The sequence below is a fragment of the Dromiciops gliroides genome, chromosome 3, assembly GCF_019393635.1.
Source record: "Dromiciops gliroides isolate mDroGli1 chromosome 3, mDroGli1.pri, whole genome shotgun sequence".
NCBI classification, from domain to species: Eukaryota; Metazoa; Chordata; class Mammalia; order Microbiotheria; family Microbiotheriidae; genus Dromiciops; species Dromiciops gliroides.
In genome coordinates this window covers 156,685,295-156,699,786 of record NC_057863.1, presented here as the reverse complement: position 1 = coordinate 156,699,786, position 14,492 = coordinate 156,685,295, and the positions used below count along the sequence as shown (strand labels likewise).

The 14,492-nt window shown below is 36.3% G+C and overlaps 1 protein-coding gene across 1 annotated transcript in view; it reads right to left on the bottom strand.

Moving 5' to 3' along the window:
* Window positions 1-14,492, bottom strand: part of IPO5 (importin 5) — a 56,925-nt gene that overhangs the window by 778 nt on the left and 41,655 nt on the right. The window contains exons 16-25 of the mRNA XM_043996324.1: window positions 13,613-13,745; window positions 13,398-13,519; window positions 9,311-9,407; window positions 7,748-7,920; window positions 6,137-6,248; window positions 5,956-6,011; window positions 4,249-4,371; window positions 3,419-3,638; window positions 3,037-3,265; window positions 499-640 (exon numbers count right to left, since the gene is read on the bottom strand). Of these exons, the coding sequence (XP_043852259.1) occupies window positions 499-640; window positions 3,037-3,265; window positions 3,419-3,638; window positions 4,249-4,371; window positions 5,956-6,011; window positions 6,137-6,248; window positions 7,748-7,920; window positions 9,311-9,407; window positions 13,398-13,519; window positions 13,613-13,745 (1,407 nt within the window). The remainder of the gene's footprint in view (window positions 1-498; window positions 641-3,036; window positions 3,266-3,418; window positions 3,639-4,248; window positions 4,372-5,955; window positions 6,012-6,136; window positions 6,249-7,747; window positions 7,921-9,310; window positions 9,408-13,397; window positions 13,520-13,612; window positions 13,746-14,492) is intronic.

Below are 14,492 nucleotides of genomic sequence, written 5' to 3'. Positions count from 1 at the left end.
CGGAAGAAAAATATTTCCATCAAGACTTAGAAATAGTAAATGTGTACAATTTCAACAAATTTTCCTCAAGTTTATCTGAATTGTTTCTTTTCCGTGTTGCAAGTGATTTAGAAAGCAAAGACTACTTTAATGACTGTAGGTCTTAAAAGGAGGAATTTGCTTGGTGGCTATTTTTGATAGTCATAGGATCAGAGAATCAAGGCCTAGAAGGACCTTAGATGTCATCTAGCCTTCCTCCTTTCAGGCCTTCAGATCCCAAACCTAGCACTCATTACATAATACCATGCTACCTTCTGGGTTGGTTGTTTTGTCTTTGTAATTCTTGAGCCTAGTTTTATGAATACTTAATATGTTCCTGAAATTGAAAGCATTCATTTTTTTTTTCTTCAAGCATCAATGGTGAAACAAAAGAAATGGGAACTAATTCACTATCATAAAACTGTAATTTAATCCCATTTGAAAATGGGATTAAACTTAACTTAACAGAACCGAGCGTACCTGTACTTGGCGAACGACATTAGCCAGACGTTTGGCACAAGGATCTTCATGTTTAATAGCCTCATGAATTTCACCATCTGCAATTATACTGAATATTTTGGGCAGATTGGAATTGTTCGGACCAAGAACAATTGGATGATTACTGATGAAAAGAAAAAAAAAAAGAATACCTGATTACAGATACTTATGAGTAGAAAGTACCATCTACATATAGTTAAAATTTAAAATAAGAGACTCTCCTTTCTAAGATAAATGAAAAATTTGCAGAAATATCAAATGAAGTGGAAATTGAGGGGATGCTCAACAATTGGGTAATGGCTGAACAAGTTGTGGTATATGATTGATTGTAATGGAATACTACTGTGCTGTAAAAAATAAACAGGATGGTCTCAAAAAAAAACTTTAAAGACTTAAACTAATGAAAAGTGAAATATGCAGAAAGAACACTGTACACAGTTAATAGCAGTATTATGATGATCAACTTGTGAATGACTTAGCAATTCTCAGCAATACCATGATCCAAGACAATCCCAAAGGATTCATGATGAAAATGCTATCTGCCTCCAGAGAAAGTTATGTAGTCTGAATGCAAATCAAATCATACTTTAAAAAAAATTTTCTTCTGTGTTTTCTTTCATAACATGACTAATAAGGAAATATGTCCTTCATGACTGCACATATATGACACCTAAATAAAATTGCTTGCCTTCTCAATGAAGAGGGATGGGAGGAAAAGAATGAGCAAGAGAATCTGGAACTCAAAAACCCCAGAAATAGGGCAGCTAGGTGGCTCAGTAGATAAAACACGGGCCCTGGATTCAGGAGGACCTGAGTTCAAATCCAGCCTCAGACACTTGACACTAGCTGCCTGACCCTGGGCAAGTCACTTAACCCTCATTGCCCTGCAAAAAAACAACCCACCCCCCGGAAATGAATGTTAAAAATGGTTTTTATATGTAATTGGGGGGAAAATAGAATATTAAATAAGAGGAGAAGCAACATTTTTTGTGTATCTCATTATGGGACTTGGACACAATGCCAATTGAGCATCCTGAATAAATTATCTCCATTAAACAATTCCCCCCTAGTGGTTTTTCTTTCAAAAGATGCTTCCTTTTAGTAGTGTGGCTTATGTATCAGGACCAAGAGAGTAAACAGATGGTTTCAAAACAGGTTGCATGCTTGCTCAATCTATCAGGTACCATCAGAAGAAAAAAAAAATTACAAGAGTATTTAACTCTTCAGAAAGAGATCAATTTAGTATCATAAAGGACAATCTTATGAATGACCATGGAATGCACAGAGTCTAATGTCAGCTTGGAGACAACATGTAATTCTGTGTGGATTTGAACAATGCAATTCAAAATATACTTTGATGTACATATGTATGTACCAATGTATCTATGTTAACCCTCTCTTGAACTATTTAGCAGAACTTCACTGATATGCTGGAAGAGTGAGGTATTAAATGAAACAGAGAACTAGAAGGATTTAAAAAATATTATTATCCTTTCCTTCAAATTCCTTAATCTTATTTAAAAAAAATTTTTGGGTGGGGCAATGAAGATTAAGTGACTTGCTCAAGGTCACACAGCTAGTAAGTGTCAAGTGTCTAAGGCTGGATTTGAACTCAGGTCCTCCTGAACCCAAGGCCAGTGCTTTATCCACTGCACCACCTAGCTGCCCCCCCATCTTTTTTTTTTTTTTTGGTGAGGCAATTGGGGTTAAGTGACTTGCCCAGGGTCACACAGCTAGTAAGTGTTAAGTGTCTGAGGCAGGATTTGAACTCAGGTACTCCTGAATCCAGGGCCAGTACTCTATCCACTGCACCATCTAGCTGCCACCCCCCCATCTTATAATAAAGGAATTTGATCCCCAGAAAGGTGATAGGATGTTCAAGGTTGACAGTTGGTAGCAAAGGCAGAACAAAAAATTCGACCTCTATTATCAAGCAATGCTCTGTCTAAGAATTTTTATGAGGAAAACATTACATCTTTATTTTCACCAACCTTTAAAGAAAAGTTAGAATTTCCTTCAATTATTTTAAAACACGATTCTGATAAGAGAACCATCAGCTTTACCACATTGTCATTGTCAAAAAGATCCATAACACAAAAAAAGTCAAGAATCCCTGTGGGCTGAGCTGACTAGCCAATTATTAATTCATGGACTAGTAATCAAAATATCAGAATTTCCATACAGGTGGACAATTGCAGTAAAATAATGTTTTGATTTCTTCTTCTTTAAAAAAAAAAAAAAAAAAGGAAACTGCAAGGGATTTTTCTCAATCCTATTTTTTCACAAATTTCAGGACAAAGTACATCTTTCTTATACCAGAAGGATCTAATTATAAAGTGATCTTTTAGTATGAAAAACAAAGATAATTCAGGAAGGTTATATTTTTAAGGATTCTGAACAGAAAGAGAGATATACTCTAGTTAATCCATTTCAAAATGTCCATGAAGAAAAAGAACAATATATCATAATAAAAAGTATTGTTATTTTTCTTTGTTAAAAAACAGTGTACTTTGATCATACCTTTCAATTAGGTCACATAGATAATTGAAAGTATGAACTGCTTCTTCTTTATCTTCATGAAGTGGAAGCCATGATAACCAGTGGGGTAGGATTTCTTCAACATTAACACAGTCAGGTTTGAACTTCATTATTTTCCCTACTGCAGAGATACAATTCTCAGTTGCATTAACATTTTCTTTGGTTTTAGAATCTGCGGACTGAATCACTCTTACCAGCAATGGAAGTGCTTCTAAAAAATAAAATATTAAACAATAAAAGACTGGTTAAAATCTAAACATACATTTTTGCATGGATACAGTGAGAAATCTGGAATACATAAGGCCTGCCTGTTACGATAGTGACTAACACTGTTAGAATGAAAAAGTTCTGAAACTAGAAGTACCTGTGCAAAAAGGACGATAATTTTCTCCACCAAATTGTGCCATAACTCCTAGGCCATAAGCAGCAGCTTGCCTGACTTCTGGGCTGTTGTCACAGACATACTGTAGCATTGGCCTTAGGAAATATTCTGCGTATTTAAAAGAAGATGGACTGCAGTGCTCTATGACATCATCAAAGATGCACAATCCCCACTGTCTGTCTGGCCACGGTCTGTGAGGACACTACAAAATAGAAAAAAAAAATCCAAAACTTTTCTGAGTAAAGGTCTTTACCAAAGTGTCACAGCATAAACTTAGACAAACAACTTCTTGTGATATAATTCCAATCATAAGCAGCACATATAACTGCCTCCCCTCAAAAATACTGCCTCCCCTCAGAAAATTTTCATGGAGCATAAAAAAAAGATTAAGTTAGCATGGATAAACTAAAACGGTAGGTAATTTTGTTTGTCTTTGAAATGCATTATTTTTGCAGCCCTTACCTTCTTAGGCCAAATTTGATACCAATCCAAGAACCTATGGTGGATATTACTAGTAAGGGAAGGCTTTTCCCCAAGGCAATGGGGAAAAAGTTTGTGAGTTAAATATATAGTGGAGACAATCAAAGGGTACCTGGAAAGATTTGTGGTTTACAAGTTTTTTCTATGATCTCAGTTTGCTCATCAGAAAAACAGAGGCTGCCCTAGAGTATTTTTAAGTTCCTCTCTATTGCTATCATTCTATGATTTTAGTTGAACCTGTATTTAAACTTCTCATCTCTATTTGCCTGAATATATAGCTAATAATCAGATATCTCAACCTCAGAATACTTAAACAGGGAGAAAATACTTACAATTAAATTGACAATTAGTGGAAGCAGCTGTTCAAACCATGGCAGTATCTTTTCCTTGTAGCTACTGAATATTGAATGTAAAATATCTGACACTTTAGTCAGAATATAAACATCACTGTCATCCTGAAAAAACGAACAAGAGTTTAACCTTTACATAACTTTTACAAAGCAGTATCCTGGTTAACAGTTATAAATTTACACTAGTGATTTATTTCAATTTTTCTATGATAACCAATTAGAAAAAAAAATACTGGTTCCGTAATAGGGTCTCTTGAACTTGTTTTATGATCTTTTCAATAAGACAAAATAAAAACTCTATTTTAGTTTGGCTGCTCAGATGTCCTTTAGGAGCTCAAGGAGAAATGTCTACTAAAAGTTTCTCTATGTACACTGACAACATAACACCATGTATGTAGCATTAGGGTCAGGTATGGGTACTAACTCAAGATTGCCACATCTAAATTCTGTCAAAGGCTTTTCTAATGGAAAATAAGATTGTAAATATAAAAAATACATTTCCTTATTAGGACTAAGATGGGAAATCCAGAGAGAACTGGATATGCAATGTCACCTCAGGTAAATAAGTCATTATAATCTGTCTAGGCCTCAGTTTCATCTATAAAATAATTCCAGGAACGAAATGTATGATCCAATTATCTTAGAGGATACATTTTTTTTTTCCATTTCCGTTTACCACCAATTTAATCAAATTTGTCCCAGCTTCAAAACCTCCCAGTATGAAAAATAATACTTCACCCTGAGGAGCCATGTTTTCAAATCTCTACATAACACATGGTAGCTACCAGTTTTAACGGTTGGCCAAAGATGGAACAAAAGAATGTTACAACTGGGGAGGGGGTGGGGGGCCGGGAGGGAAAGGAAGAAAGCATTGGGAGAGAGCAGAAAGTTAACTGGATATGTTCTCATAATAATCCTCCATCGCAAGCCAGGTCTTTTGGGTTGTAAAAATGGTCAAATGGGAGTACAATCAGTGAGTATGATATCCTTTCAAGAGGTAAGTAAAAATTAAAAAGTTATCATTACTATTGCTACAAAACCCAATCAAGTGTGCTCTCCCTTCACCTAAAGCAAATGGCTTAGTAAAAGAAATGATTCAAACATTCAGAAACTTTTTTTTTTGACAGGCTTGTACAGTCTAGTTTTATATTAAAATAGCCAATTAAATTTGGACTCTATTTCCAGTCTAAAAGATCTAAGTTCCATGAGCAAAATCAGGAAAACACTGCAAACAGTAACAGCAGTATTGTATGATGATCAACTGTGAATGTTTTAGCTTCTCTTTGCAATACAATGATTGAAGAGAATTCCAAAGGACCTATGATGAGAAATTCCATCCAAAAATGCTAGCCATCTCCATAGAAAGAACTGTTGGGAGTCTAAATGCAGATTGAAGCATACTACTTTTCAGGTTTATTTTTGTTTGTGTTTTCTTTTATAACATGACATATGGAAATGCATGACTATACATGTATAACATCACCATTTCAAGGAGAGAGAAGAGAATTTGGAACTCAAAATTAAAAAAAACTAATGTTAAAAAACCCCCCACAAAACCAAATGTTAAAAATTGTTTTTACATGAAATTGGGAAATAGACTATGCATGCATGTTGTGGATGAATGTATGTCTATGCACGGACACGTGCATGGGCGTGCAACACACACGTTCTAACAAGAGAGTAAGTTACCTCATCTTGTAAGGACTCTTCTACTTGTTCATCATAGTCTTCATCTTGTCTTTTAACTAAAACAATAAACCCAAATAAAATCCATTAAATGGAAGCTAAACATTGCTAATACATGCATTTTAGAAATTGGAATCAAGCATTTAATTATCAAAACTGGAAATAAAAATCGCAAATAACTTACCCTGTCTTAATTCTTGATTTTTAAAGTGTTCTTCAAGTTTGCCTTTCAGTATTCCTCCAAGCTCTTCAAAGTGTTCATTATTAAGGCATCCATCTCCCATTACTTCAATGCACTAAAATAGTTTTTTTTTTTAAATGTAAAACACAAAAAGTTTGTTAATTTATATTTTAAAGAAAATAATCCCCCTTCAAATGGTATCGGATTTTACTAAAGGCCTGGAAAGGCCAATATTAATTGGCTATAACATGGTCAGTCTATATTTCAGTACCGGACTATATATGACTGAATAGATATACAAACTCAGGCTCTTTTTCTTTGTTAGAAAGTATGAGGGGGCAGCTAGGTGGCGCAGTGGATAAAGCACCGGCCTTGGATTCAGGAGTACCTGAGTTCAAATCCGGCCTCAGACACTTGACACTTACTAGCTGTGTGACCCTGGGCAAGTCACTTAACCCCCATTGCCCAGCAAAAAAAAAAAAGTATGAGTGGTTTAATGTTTATTTTTATGCTTAATAGTCTGGCACAAGCCATTAAAAATTAATTAATATTAAAATATTACACTAATTAAAGTCATTTAAGAGATAAATCAAAATTACTTGTTGATCCTGAAAATAAACCAGGATCATACAGTGACCATAAATAAATCTTCCAAGGTTCAATTAATGTGCAAGCTGCAATTTCATTCTGAGGTATACATTAATTCCAAGATGTGCCTGCTAGTTGGAACAATCAGCATGATAAAAGCCCAAAAACTCTACCTAAGGTTAGCAAGTTATTAGAACTAACTCAATATCTCCTCCTTAAGAAGAATGTTATACCTCCAAAGTGAGATATGATGCAGAATTTTAAAAAACGTTGTTTCTTGCTTTTGCTTGATTTTTTTCCAACATGGTAAGAGATATTTTATATAACTTCACATATATAATTGATATCATACTGTTTGCCTTCTCAATAGGAAGAGGAGGGAGAAAATTTGGAACTCAAAAATTAAAAATAAAAAAAGCAGAGAGCACCTTATTTCTAGTAAGCCAAAAAAAGAGCAGGTGCAAAATGAGATCCCAGAAGTAATGACCATTGTTTATGCTTAAAACTGATTTGTATTCAGAACAAAAAGGAGGGGAATGTGGAAGAATAACACTAAGGCCTTAGCTGTGTTAGAAAACATTAAGAATTTATATTATAACATAACAGCAACCTTGGTCTCACTTGAACCAAAGGGTGTGTGTGTGTGTGAGTGTGAGAGAGAGAGAGATTGATTATCTGTTTACTCTGTTGTAGAACTGTCTTTTGTTTGACAATTACTATGAAAGGGTTTGAGACAAAGGTATTTTTGCAGGGTAAATTCTGCCAACCTGAACCTCACTTATCTAACAATGTGTGTGGATTAATAGATGACCTCTGAAATATTTGGGCATTAAAAAAAAACAAACCTCTTAGACTGCTTAGATCTGACAATGAAAAAGCTGAATAAGTATTAACCAAACTATAATAGTTCAACTGAAACATTTGTTCTAGGTTAGATGTAAAATCTGAGTTGTTTTTTCATTTTAAGAAAATGTAAACAAACAACACAAACTTGCTCCAAAAATAAAATAAAATTGAAACACTCACCTTTGCAAAAGAATGCATGATTTCTGACAGGACATCAGAATCTGGCTCTGTCCCAATAGCCTTGATAAGGGCATCACACATGAAGTGCCACATCTGGGTGAGGTATTCAGGACCACGGACTCTTGCACATTCCAGGAGAAGGGGCATGGACTCTGCAGCTGCGACTCGGACACGTTTTATTATTAAGGAAAGAGAATAATTGGGACAAGAGAGATTGCCAAACAGATGTGTCTGTTATCCTTTCCCTTATTTCTTGAACACTTTTATTATGGTGTGAGCTGCAGTATGCAATATGGCAGAACAGGTTTATCTACGTCTAAGGCCAATGAATCTATAATGGACAGCAGTTTTAGTTCTCATCAATCAGTATGAAAAGTGGGAGTGCGCCAAGAGCAGAGAAAGAGACCTTTCCAAGTGATCATGTCCAAATGATAGATATCAAGGTACCTAGGACAAGCTAGACTAAACTGAGCTTATCTGGATTAAGCTTATATTTTATGATACAGAATAAAATCTAATAACTACAAAGTGATTTGGGGGGGGGGCAGGGCAATGGGGGTTAAGTGACTTGCCCAGGGTCACACAGCGAGTGTCAAGTGCCTGAGGCCGGATTTGAACTCAGGTTCTCCTGAATCCAGGGCCAGTGCTTTATCCACTGCGCCACCTAGCCGCCCCCACAGTGATTTTTTTTTTTTGCAGGGCAATGGGGGTTAAGTGACTTGCCCAGGGTCACACAGCTAGTAAGTGTCAAGTGTCTGAGGCCGGATTTGAACTCGGGTACTCCTGAATCCAGGGCCAGTGCTTTATCCACTGCGCCACCTAGCTGCCCCCCACAGTGATTTTTAAATAGGCATTTAACTAAACCAAACATAAATCTGCTGCAATTAGTACAAGCATCTTGAGAATTTTTTAAAACCACACGAACATGATGATTAAATGAATGTTTGCCATTCATTTGTAGTGAAATCTTGGTAGTTCAATTGCCCCATTTCTCTTATATTCCAGAACTCAATTTTCAAAGAAATGGTCTGAATGTGAATAGAAGCCAGCAAATTTGCGTTGGTTCCTATGACTTTCTACCCAAAGTTGGCAAGTGCAGGATCTACACCAAAAGTTAAAAAAAAAACACTCAAATACTTAAAAAAAAAAATCAAATATTGAAAATTATTACTTTCAAACCTGCTAAATATATGATTCATTATCCTCAATGCTTAGTATTATACAGGCTTAGGTAATTCTTTTTGAGTCTCTAACTTGTAAGAAATCAGGAAACACAGAAACTATGAATTATTTCACAATTATACTCATAAAAACAAGCTAATTCTTAAAATCTCACAGGCAATATAATCCACAGACACTGTGGCCAGGAGGGAATAGAAGTGAAGTTTTTCAAATAATAAACAAGCCAATGTATTGTTAAGACCTTATTCACAACTTCTACTTAAAGCACCTGTTTTTAAAAGAACAAGTTTATCATATGGTGATAACAATACCACCATTAAAAGGCTCTATAAAAATTGTTTTCCCACAACTGGAATTTTATATTTAAAAGGCACAGGATATCATCATGAAAATAAAATTTCAACAAGGGAACCATCAGCTTAACAACTTGTTCAGTATATTCCACAAATCCTTCCTTTAATTCCTTTGCATAGCAAACCTGAAACATAAACAACGAAATGTCAATATTAGTGGCTCTGCTTCAGTACTGATACAACAATTCCAACAGAAAGTGATAAACAAAGTTCTCAGACTCAGACAATTTCTTTTTTCTAAGTGTGTTTATATGTGAATACTTTGGATGTCAAAAGAATTTTCATTCAGTCTCTAAAAGTTGGAGACAAAATGTTCTTAATTTTGATGAAAATATCTATGTGTCATCCTACTTTTCTGAGATTTTACTCAGGATGAAAAGAATAAGAGAGAATGAATAAGAACACCTAGAATCTTACAATTGTAATGATTGGAATGATGTCACCTGTTTGAGACATTGTAGGAAAGCTCCAACATGAGGAGAGGGCCCCTGAGGGCAGGACCATACATTCTTTCTTTGGCGTCACTTTGCTTGTGGGAGGAAGAAGGGGGAGCCTGGCGCGTTGGCTCACTCTCTTTCGTGTGGACTTTGGGGGAGAGAGGAGCTAGGAATGCGCTCTCCCTTTAATAGATAGAGGAATCTAGGCCTTTCTTTTTCTCTTCACCAAATTCTTATTCTCCTTAATAAATGCTTAGAAGTCTAACTCTTGCTAAAGCTTATAATTTATTGGTGACCACTCATTTTAGCCCTTACACAATATAACAGAAGTCATTACCTTGCATACAGGAATCTCAAATAAGACAATGAACCTAACAAAGCACTGAGTAAAAGGCTTTGAAATATCGTTGGATTCTCATGTTAGCCTAACTCTAAGAGGCAGAATGGGACACCAGTAAGGGCACTATGCTCACACAAAAGATAACTAGGATTGCAGTATACTACTGAAGTTCTTATCCTCCAACTTCTCCTTTGTAAAATAAGTTAAAATAACACGGCTTCCATTTTCTACCTCTCAGAGGCAATTTTGCATGCCACAAGCACGTTGCAAACTTCATTAAAAATAAACTAAAAGAGAAACCTAACCATTTGATATTGGCTTATAATATTGAACTATTTAGCTTCATTATTTTAAAGCTCCCTTAACTATCAGACAATAAAAAAGTATTTATGAAGAATCTACTGGGAAGTACTGTGCTAGGGAAAACTCCCTGTTAACAATGAGTATTTTAATAGAGGAGACAATAAGTATATATACAGAATAAATATAAATAGATACAAAACAGCAACCTGGGAGGGATCAGAGAAGGCTTCATGGAAGAGAAGAACTCTATAAAGCAGAGTTAAGGAGAAAGTACATTCTAGTCATGGAGACATACAGTGCAAAGACATGGACACCAGGGATGGAATGTTTTCTATGAGGAACAGAGAAGGTCCATTTGGCTGAATCACGGAGTATGAATAAGGTCCAATGGTGTTAAAAGGACAAGTTGGGACGAGATTGTATAGACCTTTAAAATCTAAAGAGAAGCCACTGGAGTTGGCTGAGAAACGAAATAGAAAGTTTTGGCAACTGACTGGTTATGTGAGGTTAGGAAGAGAGAGGAATCTGAGATAATGCTGTGGTTACAAATATAGGAAACTACAAAGACGATGGTACCTTCAAGAGAAATAGCCAAGTCTGGAAGCAGGTAAGGTTTTACAAGGGAAGATATTGAGTTCAGTTTAAAATATCTTCAGGACATCTAGTTTGAAATGTCCAATACGCAAGTGATGATTTGGAACTGAAGCTCACAGGAAAGCTTTGGAATGGATATATAGAACTGAGAATCACTGGCATAGAGATGCTTGTTAAATCCATGGAAGCTGAAGTTTAACAAGAGAGGCCCGGGGGCAGCTAGGTGGCCCAGTAGGTAAAGCACTGGCCCTGGATTCAGGAGTACCTGAGTTCAAATCTGGCCTCAGACACTTGACACTTACTAGCTGTGTGACCCTGGGCAAGTCACTTAACCCCCATTGCCATGCAAAACAAAAACAAGAGAGGCCCCAGGACAGAATCCACCCCTAGGGGTTGTGATATTGATGGTGAAAGGCTGACTACTTTAGAGAAGGGGCAGGGAAAGAGTGTGTATATATAACATGTTCAAGGAGTTTGGTTGAGAAAGGGAGGAGAGATAAAGGATTGCAATTTGAAGGATGGATGTTACATGGGAATATTTGAAGCCAGCAGGGAAGGAACTAAATAGGGAAAAAATGATGATTCAAAGGAGAGATGACTGAAGATGTAATCTGATGAAGAATTTGGGAGGGTAGACAATCAAGTGCACATATATGTGGAAAAGTTAGTGTTGGCAAGAAAAACAGGTCACCTTTCTCAGAGGCTGGATAAAAAAGGAGAGCTGTTGTCAAGAGAAAAAGAGAGAGCTCATGAACAGTCTCATTTTGTTTCAATATAGTTCAAAAGCTTATAGAAAAGTGGGAGAGAGGAAATGGGAAAGCATTAACAACTAGCATTTATATAGTACTATTTAAGGTTTGCACAATGTTTTATAAATAGTATCTCATTTCATCCCCACAACATCCCTGCAAGGTAGAGGGTACTACAATTATTCTAATTTACAAGTGAGGAAACTGAGGCAGAGAGGTAAAGTGACTTGCTACTGAGTGTCTGAGATTGGATTTGAAATTAGGTCTTTCCTGCTGTAAGAAATGATGAGCAGGAAGAGTTCAGAGAAACCTGGAGGGTCTTACGTGAGCTGATGATGAGTGAGATGAGCAGAACCAGAAGAACATTGTACACAGTATCATCAACATTGAGTGTTGACCTACTGTGATGGACTATATTCTTCTCACCAATGCAATGGTACAGAAGAGTTCCAGGGAACTCATGATAGAAGAGGATCTCCAAATCCAAGAAAAAAAAAGAAAGAAAGAACTGTGGAGTATAGATGCTGATTGAACCATATTATTTCTTTTGTTTTGGGTGCTGTTGGTTTTTTTTTCTATTTTGAGGTTTTGCATCACTGCTCTGATTTTTTCTCTTGTAACAGGATTAATGCAGAAATAGGATTAATGTTATTATGTGTATATATATATGTATGTGTATATATATGTATATGTATAGAGATATATAGATATAACCTATATCAGATTACCTGCTGTCTAGGGGAGGGGGGAGGGAGGGAGAAAAATCTGAAATTGTAAAGCTTGTATAAACAAAAGTTGAGAACTATCTTTACATGTAATGGAAAAAATAAAATACCTTATACATTAAAAAAAAAAAAAAAAGAAATTAGGTCTTTCCACCTTCAAGCCCAGACCCAAGGCTTTGTGCAACTGAGCCTCCTAGAAAGTTTAAAGTTGCTTCTGAGAGGGAGGATGATTGAAAGGACTATAAGCATACAGCTAAAATTAGATAACATAAATTTGTAATTGCCCAGTTGGCTTGTGGGACTTTAAGTAGACAAATGAAATGGTGGGAATAACCTTTGGCAAGAGAAGAGCAGCATAGAACAAGGAAGCAAGGAATCCATGAACAGAGATGAAAGGCCCAAAAAAGTCCTGAGGAGTACAGAGGAAGAAGTTTTCGATGAAAGCTAAGGACAGGTGTAGGAGGAGTGAAGTACAGTAAAGTAGAGGATGCTGCGAGTCTATGGTCAGATAAAGGATGCAGGAAGTCCAGTTATCTTTAAGAAAATTGAAGGTTCTAAATGACAAAAATAGCAGAAATACACAAAGTAGGAGGCAGTAAGTAATATGAATGCAGGTGTTAACGTCAATATGTATTCTAGATCAAGTGGTGTCAAACTCAAAGATAAAAAGTTCCCTGTAGGCTGCATACTGGCTTAGAAAACAAAAAGTTAACATTATCTATGTCTTATTGTATTGTTTGAAATGTAATTTCCCAATTACATTTTAATCTGGTTTGGGCCACACTTAAGAGCGTGGCACATGTGAATATGGGCAAGTGAGGATGACACCATAGTTCTAGATGACACTCCATCCTACAAACTCTTTTTAAGAGAAAACATTTCTAATTTCTCAAAATAATTTTAATGGCATCTATGAAGTATAATTTCCTAAGATAATACAAGTATACAGAGATTTCTTATTTCTTACCAACATCTGGCAAGCAGTTGATTTTTCTTCAAGGCCTGCTGTTTTAATTCCAAAACTCTGCTGGTCTCCAAGGTTCACAAATTCCCAGCCATCATCATCACTCATATTCTCCATGTCTTGTGCTATCAAAGTGATGAGAAAAGAGATTAGAACAAAGACCTTAGAACAAAGAGAAAAAAAATCCCCACAACTAAACTAAACATCAGAAAACTTACTGTCTAAGAGAGCCACTTCAGGCTTAATTGATGCCGTCTTCATTAATGGACCCATAACCACAGGAAGGTACTGCTGAAACTCTTTCCCCAGGATCTTGCACATTCTAGCCCATGCTGAGATCATGTAAGATATCTACGGGGTCAAAGAGGAAAAACCTTCCAACGATTTGCTTTAAGTGTGTGTAACTAAATGTTAATGATTATGACAAAGATAATAGTCTATATAATTGATCAATCAGTAAACATTTACTAAGAATCTTCTATTTACCAAGCAGGGAACAGAGTTCTTGGGAACACAAGGAAAAATGAAACAATTCCCTCTTCTTGAAAAGAACTTCTATTTGATCAAGGGAGATTACATATAGGAAATATATGACGAAGCAAAGATAAACCACTCAGTGAAGGGGGACAGCTTTGTACTGAAGAGGGTACATGAAGTGAGCCTAAAGAAAGTGAGTGATTCATGGGGACACAGGAAGGAGAATACTTCAGGCATGAGGAAGAGGCAGTGCAAAGATGCAAAGGCACAGGGAGATGGAGGGCCCTGTGTGAGATACACAGAGTGAAGCCAACAGACCTAGACTACAATGGAGAAAGGATAACAAGATGGAATGAGACTATAAAGATAGGATGGAGATGGCTTGTGAAGGGCTATAAAAGTCAAATGCAGGAGCTTATCATTTGGTCCCAGAGACAACAGGATGCCAGCAGAGATTATTAAATAGGGAAGTGATATGGTCAAAATCTGAGCTTCAGGAGTATCACTTTGGTGGCAGCTCTGTGGAAAATGGATTGGAGTGGAAAGATTGACAGAGAAAGATCAATTAGGAAACCAGTGCAATAATTCAAGAGAAGTGATAAGAGCCTTAGTTAAAGCGGA